This window comes from Engystomops pustulosus, chromosome 4 (assembly GCF_040894005.1).
Source record: "Engystomops pustulosus chromosome 4, aEngPut4.maternal, whole genome shotgun sequence".
Lineage (NCBI taxonomy): Eukaryota > Metazoa > Chordata > Amphibia > Anura > Leptodactylidae > Engystomops > Engystomops pustulosus.
Genome location: NC_092414.1, coordinates 54,598,945 through 54,616,035, shown reverse-complemented (window position 1 = coordinate 54,616,035; position 17,091 = coordinate 54,598,945). Strand labels below are relative to the sequence as shown.

General features: G+C 38.4%; 1 protein-coding gene across 18 annotated transcripts in view; it reads left to right on the top strand.

The window, feature by feature from the left end:
- The window catches only part of TENM2 (teneurin transmembrane protein 2), a 1,545,179-nt gene that overhangs the window by 1,367,363 nt on the left and 160,725 nt on the right, over positions 1 to 17,091 (top strand). For all 18 annotated transcript variants that reach the window (XM_072145937.1, XM_072145941.1, XM_072145939.1 and 15 more), the window contains one exon: positions 2,032 to 2,133. In XM_072145937.1, the coding sequence (XP_072002038.1) occupies positions 2,032 to 2,133 (102 nt within the window). The remainder of the gene's footprint in view (positions 1 to 2,031; positions 2,134 to 17,091) is intronic.

Genomic DNA, 17,091 nt, shown 5'->3' with positions numbered 1-17,091 from the left:
AAGTTCGTTTTACTTGGGTTGTTTGCCGGCACATTTACATTTTTTATTTGTTTGATGCATTTCCACTCTGGTAACCGCAGATATTAAGAATTTACTAGATTAGTGGCTATTTCGATGAATGTGAGTGTAAGGCACAGCACATGTAAAGCACATGAGGGGTATTTGCCGTTTCCAATACATTCAGAAAATGGGCTTTAGAAACCACTACAGAGGAGTCAGAGGTAACCAGTCTAATAACCAGGTAGGCATCTTAAAAAAGCAATGACAGTAATTGGACAGATATCAAGAGAGCGAAAGCATTTCATTCAGTTCAGAGGCTCCTGCACATGTGCCTATTATCAGAAGTTTTTTTCCTAGCAAGGGCAATGGAAAAGCTGAAAGCCTGTGCACTGTGATCAGCAATAAGAGTGGGAGCCGCGGACATATGTCAACCTGGGATCACACTAAGTACACCTTTGGATACAGAAAAACTACCTTCTTGTGCTTTCAAGCAAAGGAGTAGAGAGAAAAAAATCATCATGCGCAAACAGTGTGACATGTCTTAAAAACAAGTGATGTGAGGATTTTTTTTATCCTCATTATTAATGGGTCTGTTTTTACATTGATGGACATCGCTTTTAGTCTTGTAATGCTTTATATAAGGTTCTGTGTCCCTTCAATATAGTAATACTGATTCTATTAGAGGGTTAAGGCCCCAGTCTGTCACATTTAATCATTTATTGTAGAGATATTTTCAACAGGTAGTCTATATATCTGTAACTATATAATCATAGTACCAGATTAAGTGACAATCGACATTGTTGAGGCCATAAGCTAACTGCACAAACTGCGGCAAACTCATTACCCCACTGGACATGCATTATGCCTCACCGCACTGCAATGGATAGGGTAAACGTACCCAGCCAATGTCTGATGGGCCACTCACAATGCATGCGGTGGAGTGCATGAGGCCAAAACCTGGTTTGGCTCTTAAAGGGAGAACTCATATAAAGGACATAGAAAACCTGAAATTTGTATACCCAGTCTCACATCTGAATGTAAATACTCTATGATCTATTTTAAAGGGAACCTGTCACCAGAGACCTCATTTTCAAAAAACAAAGGTTGCAAAAGCCCATTACAGCAGCATTGCATATGTCTTTCTGCTTTCTCTAAACATTTTTATTACAATGTATTTGTGTGTTTATAACTTACATGGCATCTTGATAGAATCCTCTGGGTAGTCCCAGGGGTTGGGCTTTGGTTTTGATGCATTTCAAAAAACAACTTGTGACTTGTCTGTGCTGCAGACTGCTTAGCTCTTGGCTCCCACCTTTCTGCTCCTGTACAGCTCCTCCCTACCCCACTGATGTCAGCTCACCAGGCTGTGACCTCTGTGAAGGAGCAGGAGGGAGGAGCTGCACAGGAACACAAAGGTGGGGGCCAAGAACTGAGGAGTGAGCAACACAGACAAGCCACATGTTGTTCCAAACCAAAGCCAACCCCTGGGACTACACAGATTATTCTATCAGGATACAAGGTAAGTTATAACACACAATAAAATTGTAATGCAAATCCCTAGATAAAGCAGAAAGACATATTTGCAATGTAGCTGTAATGGGCTTCTGCAACCTGTCATTAGTGAAAATTAGGTACGTGGTGACAGTTTCCCTTTAACAAAATGGTTATATGATGGAGTTGGACATACCAGCGATGAAACCCTATTCGATAAGGCAATCCAGGCGTGGCCACCTTTCATGCTTTCTGTGTGCATTTCGCGGTGAGAAGTAAAGCGCTACCTACTAAAGAGGCCCATTCTGTGGATGAATTTTTCATTACTTTTAGGCCAAAAATACAGTGCATGCTAAAACCAATATAAATATGTCCTAATTCTTCACATTCAACAATGTAATAGAACAATGTTTTTCCATTATATAAATCCAGTAGTCCACCGCTCATCCTTTCTATTGTAAATTTATATGTTTATACTAATATTAATTTTCTTCGTCAACCTGTAGGTTTTAAATGAACACTCTTTATTTTCTTTTCAAGATTCAGTTCAAGACTGCCCTAGAAATTGTGATGGCAATGGGGAATGTGTTTCAGGAGTCTGCCATTGCTTCCCAGGATTCCATGGGGCAGACTGCGCAAAAGGTACAGTTATATTAGAGATAATCAAAATAAATGAAGAAATAAAAAGCTTGTATTGCAGGTTCACACATAAATTCCTGCTACAGAATTGTATTATAGTAATTTAACATGTAATTAGGAAAACAACACTAAAACATCTCAGGTTGGGGATTTCATCTCAAAAGGGTTTACCAGGATTAGGCAATATTTGCCTAAATCATATAAATAGTAAAATAAGTGCTTCTCATCTGTTAAGAGCCCTGCCAGTGAAGGAGTTCCATTCCAGGACCGCTTTGCCAGTATCTATGGCATGAGGTCAACCACAGTCACTGGCCTCACAGGTGTAATCTGTAGCTAGTGACCTGATGCAAAGATCACTTTCCGTACATTACATTGTTACAGCATCCAATTTGGTAGAGGAGTGGTGAGCAGCAAAAGTTATTATTTTAAGTCATTAACAAATTTTACCCAAATATGTTAAACGCTAGCGCCTCCATAGCATCCCATATAGCCCTCTACGTAGTCGCAGATTTAAAAAGAAAAAAGCTTCCCAGCACCTGTGTGTTGCAGCGAGTGAAGCAGGTACGGCACATGCACAGTGAAGCTGGGGTGTTATGTCGGCTTTACTTGCCGCAACAGAAGAGGAGGTGTTAAGCGTAGGATCTGCACGTTATTCCGATGTGTCTCATCGGACTCACATCTAGGTAAGTATACCACATTGTAGTCATTTGTAAGGGCAGAAAAGGATAGCTCTTACCAATAACTAAGTAGCAGTAAACATTTTGGGAATGAAAACTCCTTTACAAGGGACTTGACCCTATATTCATTAAATGAACCACATGCACCAACATATTTCTTGCATTGTGAAAAAAAAGATGTTAAAATCCCATTCAGCAATTATAAAATTTGCTCAATTCCTTGACCTGATGTTAAGAGTCCTATCCAGACACCTAATAGGTGACAGTACCTTTCTCTATAGATAACCTTGGAGAACGGTTTTCCTTTGACAGTGAGCAAACATTGTTCTAACCTCAGACAGAGGACATATTTATGTGTGAAGATCTTTGTACAAATATTAAGTAGTAAACACATTGGTGGCAGTTTACGTGAGGGCAACCATCATTCCCTTTGTTCTCCTCCATAGTATAGATATTTTCATTTTTGAACATTAAATCTTCACTGATGATTTAGGAATGAAGCATAATTTATATAAAATGAGTCGGCACTGCGGAACCGCTCCCTGACGGCTTTGCTATTAATCACAGTTTGATGTTTCAAGAAAGTTTAAGGCTTAACTACGTATTGCTGCACATCGACCACACTTGTGCAGAGATTGACTTTTGTATAAATCGCGTTTTGTTTTCTCACTCTAATAGGTAACGATTTTTATTTTCTTTTTATAACAGTCATCTTAATAGTGCTGATATGTTACCTAGCCTCATGTAAATACAGTAAGAGCCTCTTCACCCTCCATCAGGCAGTTACTACCCACAAATTATAGACAAGAACTGCTTGTAGCATAACATGTAGCCAACAGCTATTCTCTATGACAGTGATGGCAAACCTTTTAGGGGCCGAGTGCCCAAACTACAACATAGACCCGCTTATTTATCGCAAAGTGCCAACACAAAAATTTAATTTGTGATTTATACTCCCTTCTCTGTCACAGTTTTCATTGATACCAGCCCCTGAGGACACCAATAAAGCAGAAAATAGTCCCAGGTAGAGCTGTCACTTTAAAATAGGTCTGTGCACAGCAAGTCCTGGGCTGTCTGGGACTGCAGGAAGATACCTGGAGTCATCTCTGGTGATAGCCTGAGTGCCCACAGAAAGGGCTCTGAGTGCCACCTCTGGCACCAGTGCCATAGGTTAGCCATCACTGCTCTATGACCTTCCGAAACCCATGCACATTCAGTTCAGTTTTTTCTCCGGTATGTATTCTAAAACAACATGGTCTCAAACACTGAGATCGGGGCACCCAAAATCCAATACAAAAATGCCCCCTTAAATCCCATTTTTATCTTTCAAATAAATGGGCTCAACTCTGCATCCTATAAAAACTGAAGGTAGATACTCTAACTTCCCTAATGGTAGCCTAAGGATACCCCGGCACTCTCTGGTCTATAGATATAATTTGATATCTAGGGAAGATAATCTTATTACTGGTGTCTGAATTTTTGAGTTATTTTACAAACATACAATGACAGGATGTCAGTTTCTCTATTTATTCCTTAGGGAGCCTTGATATGATTGAATTTCATGGTAGATGAACACACAATAGTCTAACACCTTAAGTTTAAGTACAGTATTTTTCAGACTATAAGGCGCACCATCATAAATGCCTACTAAAACATCTAGGTTCATATATAGGGCGCACTGGACTATAAGGCGCACCTGATTATAAGGATGAATGACCAGCAGGTGGCAGACCTGTGTACAGTTCAAGGCAGCTGTTGTCTGTAAGTACGGTTCATATCTAAGGCACACTGGACTATAAGGCTCACCATTGATTTCTGAGAAATCACCTTATAGTCCGAAAAATACGGTAATGGAACTGGTGTGCATAATTTACTCAAAACGAAGCTGTCACCAGGATTGCCATTTTCTAGCTGGCAGAGGTTCCAATAGCCTTTGCTATACTTTATTTTATGGTAATTTTACTTCACATTACTTAACACACACTGTTGGCAGGGAGCTGAGTCCAGGGTTGGCAGCTTGCAGAAGCATGTGTGCCTGTGTCTCAGTCTCCTCCATGCATTCTTCTTCTCTTCCACACAATCCCCCTCCCTCCCCTGCCTGCCTGCGCAATGCACATGATAGGATTTGGAGAAGGATGAGGGACCTTGATGAGTGTGGAGGAAAGGAAACTGAGACACAGGCCCCGGGACTCACCACATATTGCTGGCAGGGAGCCAAGTCATGGCAAAGAAGTTTTATAAACTTATATAAACAACTGAAATGATTCAGAATGCTGAAAAAGTCATTTTAGAATCAGCATAGCACAGGCTATTGGAACCTGTCACCAGCTAAAAATGACATTCCTGGTGACAGGTTCACTTTAAGGAGGCTGCTTAATGGTAAAAGGTGTCAACAAAGAGCCATCTCTCTTCCTATTTGTGGCAAGGAATTTGCATAATTCTTCCAGGAATCATTGTCCTAATCTGTCCTACCTTTAGCTGAAGTTTCTCAAGGAGAATCGTTATAACAGTGAAATCTGCTCAGTGTTTGATTCCCCTCTAGGAAATCTGCTGATCTCAGGCCTTTGACTAGAATCATATCACAATTATTACACATTATTAGCACATTTGTAAATGAAGCAGTCCACTTTAAAGCTTTGTTGCAGAGACCTATATGTAAAAGCAATCGTAGTACAGTGAATCTATTCTAATGTCCTTCAAGTGCAGAAGAGTCCCCTGTGTAAAAGCATTGAGCGGGAACAAATTATATTTATGTACTGTTCATCACACCATGAGGCATCCTTGAGTGCTTTAAAATGAGAGAACAACACAGTTTAAACATTTCCATAATGATATACTTTAAAGGCTACGCTTTGTGTCTCAGGAAGCATTTGATTGATATATTCCCTTTTGTGGAGACAATGTTTATAACTGATAAGGATTACACTGTGCTTCTCTCTGCAGTAGGTTGCTGTGTTGTATGTCTGTCATACTGTCATTTAAAATCAAAAGGGGGAATGCGCAGAGCCTTTCCATCATAGAGCACTAATTCATTTCACACCCTTTGTTTCATGCCTTTCCAGTTCTGCATCAAGTCACATTGTGACTTTGTGATGGCGCTAGAGGCACTTAATGATCAGAGTCCAGTTTTTCATTTTTGATCCAGAGTAATCAGCATGATTTAACATAGCTTTCTCCAATCCACTACTTTTTTTTTTAGAAGCAATACAGTGACATGTTTTTAGGCCTTGTAAAGACTTACGTAGAGATATGAATTAATAAATGTGTTGCTATATGTGCAGGATTGGGCCTTACCTGCAGGACAAGAGAAGCTGTGATTATGAATGTTAGTGGAAAATTGAACCTGAAAAAAAATTTGCACCATTTTCTAGTGGGCTTGGATTTTAAAGCTTTCCATGTGTGCCCCAAATGACACCTCCTCTTTATTTTTTGGGTCGGTGTGATCACCAGAAAACTAAATTTAAAGTGTTTCAATACATTTAAAAAACTTCGAACCTATACAAAAAAAAATAATCTTCATTTTGCCACCTTCTGGTGCTAATAACTTTTTCATACTTCAGTGTATGGAGCTGTGTGACATGTAATTTTTTTGCAAGATGAGATGATATTTTTATTGCTACCGCCTTTTGATCCCTTTTTAATAGATTTGCTGCAAAATGGCAAAAAGTGGTGTTTTGTACATTTGGGTGCTATTTCCTGTTACGGAGTTGAAAGCCGCAAATAACTATTATCATATTTTGATAGATAAGATATTTTGGGACACGTGGGTGATTTGAAATTTTTTTTATTTACATTTTTTTTTATCTTTATTTTTAGTTTTTATCTATTTTTCAGACCCCTAGGGTACTTTAACCATAGGTTAGAAATTCTCCTAACACAAAAATTATCTGGAACTATAAAACAGACCCATAATTAGGTTAAACGAGTAACTAAATCTTTTAAGTAATTTTTAAAAATAAATGAACAGTGGAAGTGAAAAGCCGATTTGCTTGCAGTGAACAAATGGTCTGCTTGCAGGCAAATGATTAACTCTTTTGCTACCTAGAGAATATAATCCTAGGTAATCCTAGAGAACAGACTATGCAGAAACTTTTGATATGTTGTGGGGCATGGAATTCAAAGCCTTTCTGCAATTGGATTAGTTACCCTAATCTTGATCCTTGCTCTGCTATTCAGAAGATTTCCCCCTGCTATCAGCCTCTGGCAGTGACCCCTCAGATGGCTGTTCCTATGCCCTCTATATATTCTCTGTGCTGAAGACGAAATAAAAATTTGCATGTTAACTCCGCCCCGCTCCTCACTGCACAGCTCAGATGATTCTCCCCATGGCTTCTCCCAGCTCTCAGTCATGTGCTGCCAGAAGCTTTACCTACAGTGTTATCTCTCCCTGTAAACCCTCACATTATATAAAGAAACAATCTTCCAAACAGAGACTGCAGCTTTCGAGGTGTCTCCCATACCCCTTTATTTCACACTTGGCAGCAGGAATTGGCAGACTGGAGGGGGAGAGCAGTGATAATGTTCTCTTTGTCCCCTCCAATAGATATAATATATAGATACATGCAATAGATAGATGATAATATGATGAAAATAGGTGTGATGGATTGAGGGGAGCAGTAGGATGTTTCATTATTATACTCTTCTATAGTTGCAAAAGTTATAATATCGAAACTTTGCTCGTAATTGAATAAACCGTCACATTTTCATTTATGTATATTATTCAGCCTCTTAGCTACAAGCTCCACACTCACCTGTGTGGGTGTGTCTAAGATGGACAAGCTAGGTCTTATTGGTCACCAGCACAAGCTTGTGATGATGTCACAGGAGGCAGGTCCCGCCCCTCCATCTTGCTGATTGTAGTTTTTGCAGAGATGAAAAACATGGTTGCTTTGGGCCAAAAAAGGGACTAAAATGGTGACTGGGAGGAAAAATACTTGAGGAATGATTACCAGGGACTCCTGGAATTATGGTTTATTTTGTTTTTTGCTAAGACAGTTACCCTTTAAGTTTTTTAAAACCATTATCAGGATACACTATCTTGTCAGCTGTAAGTGGTGTATGAAGACAGGAAGCTGATTTACATAAATTGCTTAAATAAGGAATAAAGACAGGGGAAAAAGAAAGACAAAACCATATTTCTTTTATAGGGTATTTTAGCAAATCTACTATTACCATCTGCACGATTCATTTATAAATTTTAGCTAAGGTTTAGTTACATTTTAATATTCTGCTCCATCTTTTCTAGGTCTTTTGTGTATAATAGGTGCAGAGTGTCACTCACTCACAGCATAGGTTGTGCCTTAGCATTGTACAGATCTTGATGGACGGAAAATAAAGTGTCATACAGATTGTCTTACTGAGCAGCAATGAAGTTCTAGCATTCTAATCCTTTGCTGCACACATCAGAATGTAGGTTTTCATAGTTACATGGTTAAGAAGTTAAAATGAAGAGAAAAAAAGCCAGTGAAATACAAATTAGATTATATATTCCATTAAGTATTAAATAAATAAATATCTTTAAATTATTATTTTTTTTTAATTTTTAAAAGGCTTACAAGTGAAGACAAGAATCTTTACAATAGATCCTATCAAAGTAAAAGGATGTTTTGACCACTTGGCTTGTTTCATACTCCCTTCTAAAGTTTTTTTTGTTCTAAAACCTCTGCTAGATTGAGTTTTGCTGACAAATGTTTAGAGTTGTTAGATTACATAGAAGTCTATGAAAAGGGGAGGGGGTGAGGCTAAACCATTAGGTCTCCACCCAACAATACGAGAGACAACTGAAAATTACAAATTCGGACTGCAAAAGGGAAAACTGCTAAGCAATGGGGCAGATTTACTTACCCGGTCCATTCGCGATCCAGCGACGCGTTCTCTGCGGTGGATTCGGGTCTTCCGGCGATTCACTAAGGTAGTTCCTCCGACGTCCACCAGGTGGCGCTGCTGCGAAGTTCCCCAGAATGCACTCAAGTTCACCGGCCTATTCCTAGTGAAGGTAAGTGCAAGTTTCGCAACACTTTTTTTTTTTTTTTTTTTTTTAAATGCGGCGATTTTTCTGAATCCGTCGGGTTTCCGTTCGGCCACGCCCCCCTATTTCCATCGCGTGCATGCCGGCGCCGATATGACACAATCCTATCGCGTGCGCCAAAATCCCGGGGCAATTCAGGGGAAATTGGCGCAAATCGGAAATATTCGGGTAAAACGACAGGAAAACGCGAATCGGGCTTTTAGTAAATGACCCCAATGTATTCAACACATCACACATAAAACAAAACAAGGCAAGAAATATTCTATTAATTTATTCGCTGCTGAAATATATCAGAAGATGAGAAATCAGAGCTGTGTAGCCAATGCGAAAGACTTTGACCAGCATGTCAGGACATACACGGCCTCAGAATGTTTGCTTCATAGGATCTGCCGCCATGACTCCCAGAAGCTACTTTGAATATGTGCAGCGTCTAAATCTTATATTTTATAGCACACAGATACTTATTATACTGGAAGATAAAGAGCATTGAAGCAACAGGATAAAATAGAACCCAGTGAATATATAAAATATCTTGCTATTCACTCATGGCCAGCATATCCATGGCCCACATTAAAGTACAAGGCTATAAGAGCTGCGCTTTATAGACTCTAATGTCCCCACATTTCAGAACATCTGTTGTGGGTTCATGGTTTACTCTCTGCATACAATGGCAGTTGATGCATCTCTATATCATTTCCGCAGACATCCCTCAATCATTTTGAGTCGTTTCCATCAGCTGCTTCATAGCTACAAAACATTAAAGGGAATCTATCATGAAAACCTTGTTATTCTGTGGTGTACCGTTACATGTACTAGTATCATACAGGCGAATGTAAGATTCTTATTAAATATGAATTCATTGTGACAGTATTGAAACCGCAGAGCCGCGCAGTATGCATTTTTTATGTTTTTGCATTGAGAGCGGGAATACTTTTTAAAGTATATTTGTCCATGTACTCACAGCAAAATGAAATTTATAGTATAAAAAATATGTAATTTTCCTAGGGAGTTGCTAAATTGAAATGCTATGAATGTGTTCATATCTGGACATTTTGTCCAGTTGTAGCTTATCTAGAGCCCATTTATTTTAAGTAGTATATGGTTGTACAATTTGTACTATCTGTTAAGTACAAATAGCAATTACTTTTTTAACTTAGACCAATACTTCTCAAACCATGACCCAATGTAGGGTTAAATATAGGGATATGGTTGGGGTAGATGGAGGTTAATAAAAGGATATAGCTGTCAGCACCTATATCGATGTATTCATAATCATCTATATCCGTATATATATTCCACACATAGCTCCAAGCTTGTTCATACCAGGATTCAGTCCTGCACTACCAATATCAATTCTGATGGAGGGTCATATTACTGAACTACTGACTGTCTCGATTAAAAAGCACAGAATAAAAATTTCCAACCACCCCAACAAAAATGTCAGAAATGGAGCTTGTGTTTTTTTTTTTAATTCCCCCAAATGTCAACAAATCAGACTACATTTCAGTAGTTACAGGTTCCTTTTAACATATGAAGAAAATGTGCAGTCTCCTATGAGAAGCAGATTCTACAACGGTACAGAGTTTCCAAATAAATAATACATTTTTGATGTACACTTCATGCTCAAACATCCTTATCAATTATTAGCTGACATGAAGGACACTAGAGAACTACATTATACCTAACAGGGATATCAGAAGTATAGCACAGTGTAACGCAATATCAGTGGTAATAGATAGAAGGACAAAATCAACCACTATCCTCAGATATTTTTAGCTCCATTGTTATTGAATATTACTGCTGCCATATATCAATTTGTCCTTTTCCTCCTACATTACCCTTCTCCTTGGTTTTCCAGAGGCATGCCTGTCAAAGCAGCCTGTAGTAAATACATGATGGCAATCAATACAAGGTAACTCACCCTGTTATGTCCCTGACACAGATCACTGGAACATTGTAAAGGCTCGGTTTATCTTTTCTGTATATATACAATCTTATCCGTAAGACTTTAAGTCTTGTAAGCTTCACCAGTATGCTCAGTGCACTGTGCCATTACCAGTCTGATGATAAAACCAATGCCAAGTCTATGCTTTTGAAGTGCCCTTTGTTTCTTTACATGAGAGACCTGCACAGTAACTAATACAATTACAAAGTATGCATCAGACACTTAATTCATGCCTTGGATGCTAGTATTTGATCCTTCTTAAGAGACTTTTCAAGGTTATGGAGTGCTGACACAATGATTTCAAATGCTAAAGTCCAGCTTTATAATCTACATACTGAAGAGGGAAAAACACAGACATGGTAATGTTATAACTAGCTAGGATGGCATAGAAATACATCCTGGAAATAGCTGCATCATCTCCATAGACATTAAAGGAAATCTAGTATCAGAAGTAGATCTGATGGTAGATTCCTTCTGCCTGACTCTGTCCTAATCTGTAATTTAATAATCCTGGACCCTAACCCAAAACTTTATTTTAGTAATATGTAAATTTACTGCAGAGGCTACTGGGGGGTGGTGTAGCCTTAGCTCCCGGTACCCGGCCAGGCTGGTACATCAATGGAAATTGGTAAAGATAGAAATCACCTTTAAGATTCTACAAATGGGTAATGGAAAGTCTAGCTAAAATTTAGGCTCTGTATAGGCAGGCTCTTCCAAGACTTACGTACTATGAAAATAACAGCAGGGTCTAGTGATTGCTTATTTATTCACACTTTTGTCACAAGGGAAATAAATGTTTACTTTCCCAAACTCTAAAACAAAATTTTGTTCTTAAAATAATCAAACATCCCCCCCATTAAAATAGAATGACGATGTTACTTCTCATGGGCTGGAAGATGTAATCAAAGAATTTATGCCAGCGAAAAATTTCAATGAAATGAAAGTCTGGGACATGGGTTTGTAATACAAAGATGAGTTTCTTATTGTGATATCAGGATGTTTTTTCCTGGACTGCAGAGAAACCTGAAGAATTATTTTGGACCACAATAATCAATTGCACTGTCCAACCTGTAGACACTTAATGGCTTTATAATAGCCATAGATGTCACAGATTGACCATCACCAATGGTGGATACCTATGGAGTATTTTCTCTCAACTCCTGCATAGTTATACACATTGTTCAGTTTGTCCGAGCGTGAAAATGTTCTGAATATGGAGAGAGGAGAAAGCTGGTATAATATTTCTGGGGCAGTCCCTTTCTCATGTGAGAAACAAAAGGGAGGTTCTTTAGGCAGGTTAAATCAAAAATACTTATATTTTTCTTCTCCAGTATCTGCCATCGGGGAGATCTAAGACATCAGAAAGGTTTAGTGTCCTGCCAATGTTTGGGTAAATTATATAGATAATACATATATATTTGTATACATACACTTTTCCAGAGGGCCTTCAACAGCATCAGTGGTGGTTCACACTTATACACTCATATCATATGTTGTCCTTTCAAATGTAACTGCTGAAGCCATTGATGATGTGCTGACCCAACCTCCATTGGAAAATTGGAAAACTCTTTAATTATTCTTTAAATTAATTGCAGGTAGTCGGTAGCAACATTGGGAACTGTTGAATCATACCAAGGAATTAGTTGTTAGTAGCAGTAGGACTGTGAAAAAGGATTGTAGCTAGAAGGCTCTGGTGCACTGGAGTGTGAGATCTCTTCACTGAACACAGCACATTCTGGTTCTAGTTGAATACTACAGCAGTCACAGAAGCTGTGCTGTGTCCAGGTTAGAGATCTCACACACCAGTGACCCAGAGTCCACAGATTTCAACTACACTCCAGGAATATAAATGTATTTTTCATAGTTTGGCTGCTCCTATAAGCAGACACATAGGTATGGAAACAGATCTGTATGGGGATGGATTCCCTTAAAATCTCATTAGAAAATTGTGTGATTGATCACACCTCCATGGATAGCTGAAACAAAGGGGATATTGTGCTTGATAAATATGTGACCTAGACAATTTTTGGTCTTGCCCAAGTTAATCAGTATTTGACCATTTGAAGTAATGAAGTGCTTACATCAAGTGTAATTTCTCTCTTCAAGACAGCAAAGTTTAAATTGCTTAAGGCACGTCTTAGGATTCTTTTGGTGTATAGACTGGCATTACTGAGTTGGTTGAACCTTGGACCATTAGGCTAATAAGGTCTTTTGTCTGTCCACCCTGCGCTGTGTAATTCTATGTGACAGGCCTATATGAAATACTGTTTCCTGTGAAGTAAATTGTTACATTATGTAAGAGTTCATCTAGAAATACAAGGAAGAAATGATACAGAAGCATCCTGATAGTTGCGTCTAGAGTAGCACTTAGCAGTTAAGTTTTATTGATTATGCATTATAATAAGCAATCTGTTTGGGTTAATATCTCACACTAAAATTGCCTCTTTTTTTCAATTTGCAATTTGCATTCAGTTCTATCAGAAGCGGCTTTTTGACCTCGTGTAATAACTGTCATTATTCAAGTACTTTGCCTCTGCAAGTTTTGTTATTTTTGTGTCATTACTTTTCCTTTATTGCAAACACTGCCAATGTTTTTATTAGTATCAATCCAATGCAATCAAGGATCACACTTATAATTTTATCATCGGAACGCACAGCCCTTTTATGGATGTTATGACGGATGTTGGTGTTAAAACCGATGATTAATGATGCATGAAACAGACTGTGTGTATGAAATACAGTACTGCAGTGCAAAGTGACAGGTATATGGATGACTGTATGGAGAGTTACAAACCTCTGATCCGGATAAACAAACATGCACGATAAAACATACACAAATAAAAAAATCTCATAAACACTCAACACAACTTAGATGTTTCACACTTAGGGGGGCATTTATCAATGATTCTACTCCATTTCTGGTGTAGAAGCAATGCAATAATCTCAATTTCTTACAAACTGCAGGGAGCATGGGAGCGTGAGGCACTGAAGCGTACATAATTATCAGCCCGGAGCACTGGAGATCTTGTCCCCGCGCTCCGTGCTGCTAATTATACGGGTTTTTTTCTAGGCAAACCCATCATGTCAAGACAAGCGAGGATAGCATTGGGATAAAGACGAAGAGGAGCAGAGGAGAGTATCTATAGTGTTTTTTTCTTTATTATGGAATCTGTGTTGCTTAGTATTATATCGGATGAATAGTAGGGCGCCCAAGAAATTTGTTGCCATCATAATAGGACACTGTAGTAGATGATTATATGTAGTTTCAATACAGTATTATATAAAAAGCAGCATCTTTGTTTTAAAGTGTGTCTTTTGAGTCATTTAATGAAAGAATTCTGACAAGGACAAACAATTAATATTCATTTTGTGTTGTGTGTCCCCTTCACCAGACACATTTACTTGTATAATGTACCATGAAAATAGAAGTGCATGCCCTAGGCTCACAATATAACCGCATTTACCTCACCAACTTATGAGTTAAAGAAGGTAAAGCAGCACAGCACGATGCAAGTCAACAAGGGCAGAGACTTGAGAAGTCATTACTTAACATGTGCAAAACCTAAATAAGCCTAAAAGAGGAGACGAGGTGAAAACATCCATTGTTTTCAAAGCTGCAAATAGTGAAATAATGTGTGCAATGCATCACACATATCCATCCTATCTAAATGTTTGAGACATACAATTATTGCACCCCGACCTGACAGCAGATGACTATGGGTGATTGATATCATTATATGATTTATACCAGGGTATGACCATGAATCAATGTCATCACATTAAAGGAGAAAATGTTATGGGCAATTCAATAACATGGCCTCATTAGAAGAACGAAAATCCATTATGTATCATGAGGCAGGGATGACCTTCAGTGTTCAAACTCAATAGATATACCCAAAAACTTCTAGACAATTCTGTTCTGCATATAAAAGCTGATGAGAAGATCAATACTAGAATTTTGAGCGGCCATAGCAATAAAATGGATAAGTTTCTATTACCTCTTTTATAGGGTTCCAATGCAGTTCGTGAAACATCAAAATACTTTATGTTTATCAGTCTGCTAGAACATTGCATTTAACTGGAATCAGCCATTAACTTCAAGATTTGCATTTTATAAATTGGTTTTTATTGTTCTGTAAAATCACACAGTAGTATCTAGTAGCTTTACACGTTCTATCAGACCACTACCATGTATATAACCACTCAGCTCTCCCAAGCTGTGTGTGTTAAAAGGGAAAGGGAGCCTTTGCTGTCAGAAAGGATTTGGACCCCCAATAGACATAAGATAGGTGACCAGTACGTAGTTATTTATGTATATATTTTTTGCACAAAACACTGCACATATAACTGAAGAAACAAAAGAACCACAACCGCAACACAGAACTTGCACAGGCACTTTATAAATACACATGTGCAAGCAGTTTGCACATTCTTTTCAGTACAAAGTCAGACAGAAAACTGGCGCAAACACTTTAATAAATGTGGGCCTTTATTTTTTTGCTCATGGTTAATAGTGATAGTCAGGGTCGGCTCAAAGCTTCAGGGCAACAGCCTCGGTGGGCCCCTTTGCAGTGAACTCACGTGGCAGTATTAAAAATTCAGAAACTAAAACAGTCTCCTGTTCCCTAAAATATTCCCTAGTTATCATACCAAACAGCCACCTTATGGTCATTTTATATAAAGCCCCCCTCCCCCTTATAGATTAATTAGATACAGCACCCCTTCCCCCATGGATTCCTTATGTACAGCCTTATGTGGCTCCCCCAGGAGTCCTGGGCCCCGTCACTTGCCCAGTGCTGGTGCCGGACCTGGAGAAGGTCACATATATCTCTTGAAGCCACTCCTTTCCAATTATACAGTGTTGTTTCATTACTTTGAAAGTTCATGTTTTTGAACCACATGTCCATTCAAAAGTTAAAATTTTCATACAATAACCCCCGTTTTCGGGGGTGCCTATCACTGCTATGGAAGTGCTGGGGTCCGATCTGGACTCCCCAGCACTGCCTGCAGGCACTGCCAGTAATATGGCGTCATTTGATAAATGAGATTTTATTTATCAAACTTACTCCAGACAAGATGAGTCGTATGGAAACATCTGTATATTCTATATATAATGTAGTAATAGGTGACTTACACCACTTTCTATTACACATCTTGCAGATGGCCACATAGATTAGTAAATGCTTTGTAACATAAAATAGAAAAATAACACCTATCCCAAATCTTCCTAAGAGGTGTATAATTTCTTGTCTTTTGTTAAAAAGCCAATTTTCCAGTAAGGGGGGGGGGGGGGCATATATGTTATCTGAAAATCATTATATCTAGTAGCTTCAATCATGCTGGAAAATTCAATATGTTTATTTTCTGCCCATGTACAGTATATACAAATGTAAAAAACATAAGCCAGAATTTGTATAAATACAAGTTCTAACCAGTTCATCAGTAAAATCCGATCCATTTCCATCCTCTGAAGAGAAATTACTGATGAAGTGGGAACAACAACATGTTTAGTCAATCTAGACTCTATTGAGCAGGAAAGTTTTTTAGAATTTATTTTGCACAAAATTGTTTGGTATATGCCGTCATTTTCTTTCAGAGTTTTGAAGCAAATGGCAGCTGTGTGTACCTAAAGGCTGGAGGGCTTAAGAGCAAACACTGATGCTGAGAGCAGGCTTTTTCTCACAACAGTAGCTTGGTGGGTGCTTGATTTCTTATGATTTTGCCACTCTCACTCCCTATTGAGTTTGATGCAATTTTCCCTCATAACAAAATCTAACATGATGGGAAGTAGAAAAATAGAGACTATTAATTGGTAAACAAGTCGGGCTTTGCAGCCTTTTGCAAAGAAATCTGACATTTTTAAGCAATAAAAATCATAAGTACAAAAACTAAATTGAGCAATGCCAAGTCCTGCTTTCACATGAAAAGGGCATCTGTAAATAGATTGATATAGTGACTAAATACAAAGGAGCTAATCTGAAGCCCATTGAATTGTCCTTACATTTCATGCACTTGTTACAAAGGCTAATGTTGGGATATTGTCATTGGGTGACATGCATCATTATAAAAACAACAAAAATATTGTGTGAGGATAAAGCAATTGCTTTGTTCCTCAGAAGCATTGGTCTTGTATTTCAATAATACAAGCAAGAAAAGTCGATTTTCCTATTCAATATATGCCACTGATTTCTCTATGGTATTGGTCTTGTTTTCGTACAGAGGAGGGCAAAAAGTTAGGAAACCCTGTATTTTTCTTCTTGTTCCATTTGATATGTCTTGGGAGCCATAGCTCTATAGATGAGTGTGTATTT